Here is a 5,616-nt window from a genome sequence, read left to right on the forward strand (position 1 = left end):
GTTAGGCAGGCATGCCTGGGGTGACAAATGTCATTTATCCAACACTTGAAGAACGTCGTAAAGGTCACTAGGTCATATCAAGCATGGTTATACGAACTCACAATAGTATAAACAAACCATTTGTTTACGAGATTCATTCCTTCATTTAGTTTTATTTTCAAATAATAGAACTAACACATATTACAACTGGAGGATTCCGGGGAATTCAAATAAATGGTTTTACTTTAAGTAACACCACTAATATAAATACTGGTGGTAGCCAGGGTTTTTCATATAGAACATTCTACATAAAAGTTTTCGTACAGAACACACTATACAATACATCTGGTAGTAACGAAGCATATAAACTAACATTTTTCCTATACTACAACGAATACTGTAACAAATATTCATAGTTAATTCTATAATTCCTTAGTCTATGCATTAGGGTTATGTATGAAGAATATTCGATAGACTGTGGAATGTGTGGTTTCCGCCTCATTTCCTGTTCCTTGTTTGGTTGTGGGCTTAGGGAAGATCCACATAATCAACTGTCTGTTTGATATTGGTTTATACGTGGCCAGTATGAACTAAGCGGTCATAGAAGGAACTGGTACTATCATGTTTTTACTAAAGAAAATATTGGATTTTTATTGGAAACATACGAACATTTTCATAGATTCATCAACAGGTTTTCATTATAAAAACATTGCTTATGAACTCACCAGCTTTATGCTGATACTCTTTCAAAACTGCTTGTATTCTTAGGAAATCAGTAGAGGTACCTCCTGAAGTTTTGAGAAGACGGAGCGTATAGAGTCACGTCTTCTACTTTTGTTTATGTTTTTGATGTATAAAAACAAGAATTAAACAGATGTAAATACCTATATATGCATATTCAATGTAATGGTTGTGTTTACTTTAATTACTATGATGTAATTGTTGTGATACTACATATGACATCATCCACCGCCGAACGTTTCCGCCATTCCGGTTTGGGGGTGTGACAAATTGGTATCAGAGCTATTGTTTATAGTGAACTAAGTATACCGAACCTTTCATGGTATACAACTATAAACACTAAAGGGGCCAAAGTGCTCTGTAACTAAAAGTATACTTTAAAATATACAAGTATTTTTACAAGATTTATACGAGTATACATACGTACAAGAAGGTGTAACATAGTAGGAACTACATAAAAGTATTTAGGGCGAGTTGGACACTACGGTTAAACCTAGGCAGTTATGTAGTCATATGTGGGACCAATATAACCTGATCAACTATATTTGTCCGAGATATGACCAACATGTGTTTGGGAGTGACTGTGGTGTCGTGACAAGCCTAAAACTCACCAAATCCTATACTAATGAAAACACATGGTTAAAATACTATAGGAGTATTTTATGGTACTATAACACTGAACAGAGTCATCACTACTAGTACAAATCTTTATAACGAAAGACCTATAGTTCCTTGTTAATGTTAGTAACTCTCATTATAGGTGTTTATTACCGTTGAAGAATTAAGATATATCTTGCTCAAATATTCGATTCATAATCATATAGGATTATGTTATATGTTATATGTAGGCTTGGCGGCGCCCGATGCCGGTCGGGGTCCGATGTCGGGCGGGACCCAATGACGGGCGAGACCCATTATGTGCTATTATGTATGGTATGTAGTATTTTTGGGGAACTCACTAAGCTTTGTTCTTATAGTTTTCAGTTTATGTTTCAGGTACTTCCGGTCCCAAGGGGAAGAGCTCGGGTTGAATGCATCACACACTCCCCTGGATTCTGCTTTTGAGATATCACTCTGATTGTTATGATGTTGAGATACTTGTGTTCAATTGAGGTGTATGGATAATGCTTTTGGAATACTGTTTTATTTAAATTAAAAATGAAAATTTTGGATCATATTTTTGGGACGTTACACATATGAAGAACAACAGTTTTCACAAACCTGATAAAGAAAAACATTGATATAAGAAGCCAACAGAAAAGTATATGTTAATTGATATAGCTAATAAGAAAAAGGAAGAAAGTGGTCATTATATGTACCTTAAAATCCGATAATTATCATCTACGTCCCTGACGTCCAACCTGAAACCTATAATACATGTCATAAAATCACTCAATTATATTCATTTATAAAGAAAAATAATGGTAACAGACAATTTATTGCTGATGTGGACAAAATCCTACCTAGATAAATGATGTTCTATAAGTATTTGAGAAATTACAGTAAAAGAAATTTATCATACTTGTTCATTCAGCAAAAAGACTTACGAATTCAGATCGTATGTTCACATTTAAGAACCATCACCTCAAATTCATCATAAGCCTACAATCTTTACATAACTTGCATCAACACATCATCAACCAAACTCTAACAAGCAAAACTCTTTCAAATAAACAAATTTTCAAGTTTCAAAAAAGAATCATGTCAAGGAAAAACTGGGGAGTTGAAGCAATTGGCAAATGGTGGATGAATCAGTAGTCGTTTAAGCTAAAAACAAACCTATTGAACTTCAGATTGAATTAAATTTGTGACCTTAGACTCTCCAATTCCAAGAAACCCAACACAAACCGGAACACACCTAAAAAAATATCCCAAACAATCATTTTGTCATAGATTTGTGAATCAGTATACTATAGGAACAGTTTCACTGAAAACCTGAGATTTATACAATAATGGAAGAGATCAATATTAACTTTTAAAAAATGAACTAATTTTATAAAAGTAAAGCATAAAGTAAATGGTAGCTAACCTGAGTTTGAACTGATTTGATTAACTCAACTTGGCACCCAATAGCTGTTACACGTCATCAATTCGTGATTAATTAAGTTAGTTAAGTTAGTTACAATTTGTGTTTCTTGTAATGTATATATTTTCTTTGTTCTTGTATTGTACAGAAGGTTTTTCAATCAATCAATGAAGAAAGCCTATTCTCTTTCTATCATCTTCATCAATTCTAACATGGTATCAGACTAATTGTGTTCGATCCATCTTCTTCAAAATTCTTCTTTCTTGCTCTGTTTTCTGCAAATCATGTCTCAATCAATGACTTCTCATTCTTCATCTAGTAATTCTTCTCAAATTCCTGATCATACCAGTCCCTATTATCTTGGATCTGCAGATAATCCAAGTTCAATTCTCGTTTCTACTGTATTCAATGGAATTAGATTCTCTTCTTGGAAACGATCGATGTCAATCGATTTGTATGCCAAAAATAAATTTGGATTCGTTGATGGTACTATTCTTCAACCTGCAATTACTTCTTCAGAATATTCTGCATGGTTTCGTGTCAATTCGATGGTTATTAGTTGGCTTCTAAACTCTCTTCACAAGAACATTGCTAATAGTTTCTTGTTTCTTCCATCTGTACATGCAATTTGGAAAGAGCTTCACAATCGCTATTCTCAATCTGATGGATCATTGATTTATCAGATTCAACAACAATTATATTCAATTTCACAAGGCGCAGATGATTTTCCCACATATTTCACCAAGATTTCAAAGATCTGGGATGAGTTACGCATTGTACAAAATTTACCTGCTTGTACCTGTTAAACTGCTACAGGAATTCGTCAATTTTTTGAAGATCAACGCCTTATTCAACTGTTAATGGGACTCAACGATTCATATAAAGTAATTCGGGGACAAATTCTTATAATGAAACCTTTACCAACTGTCTCTACTGCTTATTCCTTGATATTTCAAGAAGAACGTCAAAGAGACATTCATGTTTCCCCAAATTTTGCTCATGATACTATGGCTATGCAAGTATCAAATGATTCTTTCAAGAAAAACATCACATGCAGTCACTGTAAGAAATCTGGTCATACGAAGTCTCAGTGTTATCGGCTAATTGGTTTTCCTACCACTTTCAAATTTACAAAATCCAAGAAGGAAGAGCCTAAATCTGTAGTTCATAATGTTGCAGTTTCACCTTCAATTTCACAAGAACAATACAATCATCTCATGCAATTGCTTCAAGCTACTGGTGTTTCATCTTCTTCATCATCTAATCAAGTAATTTCTGATATTACTGAAGGAGCAATGCAATCTGAAGGTACTTCTTTTTCATTTGCACCTTTTGCTGCAAATGCCTATCGATCTGCATCAAAATTGAAAAATCATTTTTCCTGGATCATAGATTATGGGGCTACAGATCATATCTGTTCTAATCAATCTCTTTTTTCTTCTTTACAACCTCTTTCTCAGCCTCACTATCTTGGTCTTCCTAATGGTCTAAACACACAAGTTACTCTATTTGGTAATGTTAAACTTCACAATTCCATAACATTACAAGGAGTTTTATATGTCCCTTGTTTCAAATATAATCTCCTCTCTATTTCCAAACTCAATTCTCAACTCAAAACTTTTATGTTCTTCACTGATGATCAATGTATCATGCAGGACCCTTCGAAGAATGAATTAGCCCTTGGAATACTTGGAACAAGAGTCAATGATTTGTTTGTTTTTGATCATCATGATATTAGTCAAAGTCTTTGTTTCAATCTTAGTTTTTCAAATTCTATTCAATCCGTTCCTCTTGTAAGATTTTCTTGAAATTCTGCAATAAAATCTTTGTCAAAGACTATGATATTACATCAAAGATTTGGTCATATTCCTTTTCTTAAACTCAAGGAAATGATGCTTGTTTCTTCCAATTCTCATTCATATGAGATTGATTCTTGTCTCATTTGTTCTAAATCTAGACAACATCGATTGCCATTTCCTAATAGTATTACAATGACCAAATTACCCTTTGAATTGATACATGTTGATGTTTGGGGTCCTTATAAATATCCAACTCATGATGGGTTTAGATATTTCATTACAATAGTGGATGATTACAACAGGTTTACTTGGATCAAACTTTTATCTCATAAAAGTTATGCTTTTCTTGCCATTCAAGCTTTTGTTACTTTCATCCAAAATCAGTTTGGTGTTACAATCAAAAGCATCCGAAGTGACAATGCTTATGAATTGGGATCTAGTAATGAGGGTATTACTTATTATGAAACTCTTGGTATTTTACATCAAAAATCCACACCTAATACACCACAGCAGAATGGCTTAGTTGAAAGAAAACATAAGCATGTTCTTGAAATTGCTCGTGCTCTTTATTTTCAATCTGGATTGGGTAATGCATATTGGGGAGAATGTGTCACTGTGGCAACACATTTAATCAACCGGATTCCTTCAAAAACACTTGATAAACAATCTCCTTATGAAGTTCTTTTCAAACAAAAGCCTTCATTATCTCATTTAAAGACTTTTGGATGTCTTTGCCATGCTTCTTCTTCATCAAATGGTCGAGATAAATTCATGCCTAGAGCACAATCATGTACTCTTATTCGTTACCCTGAAGGACAAAAGGCTTATAAACTTCTAAATTTGGAAACGAAAACCATTTTCGTCTCAAGAGATGTTTGTTTTTTCGAAGATATTTTTCCACTTCTCAGTAGAGATACTAATCCCTTTACTTCACAACCCTCATTTCTTCCCAACATTCCACATACTTGTGATGATTATCCATCTCCTTCTTCATCTTCAACTGAGTTACCTCATGCCTCTCTTGCCCATCAACATATTCCTGATCCTCCTCTAGTTTCTTTACGCAGATCT

The 5,616-nt window shown here is 33.8% G+C and overlaps 1 protein-coding gene across 1 annotated transcript; it reads left to right on the top strand.

Annotated features, from left to right (window-relative positions):
- Positions 1 to 3,042: 3,042 nt before the first annotated feature.
- Positions 3,043 to 3,552, top strand: LOC145157707 (uncharacterized). Its single transcript, XM_079076709.1, has one exon. It carries the CDS (start codon positions 3,043 to 3,045, stop codon positions 3,550 to 3,552), a length of 510 nt encoding a protein of 169 aa, XP_078932835.1.
- Positions 3,553 to 5,616: the final 2,064 nt, after the last annotated feature.

This window comes from Lactuca virosa, chromosome 2 (assembly GCF_052849685.1).
Source record: "Lactuca virosa cultivar CGN04683 chromosome 2, Lactuca_virosa_CGN04683_v6, whole genome shotgun sequence".
Taxonomy (NCBI): Eukaryota; Viridiplantae; Streptophyta; class Magnoliopsida; order Asterales; family Asteraceae; genus Lactuca; species Lactuca virosa.

What these genes read in the sequence shown, in the direction of transcription:
- LOC145157707 (XM_079076709.1), top strand. Translation starts at nt 3,043, where the DNA reads ATGACTTCTCATTCTTCATCTAGTAATTCTTCTCAAATTCCTGATCAT.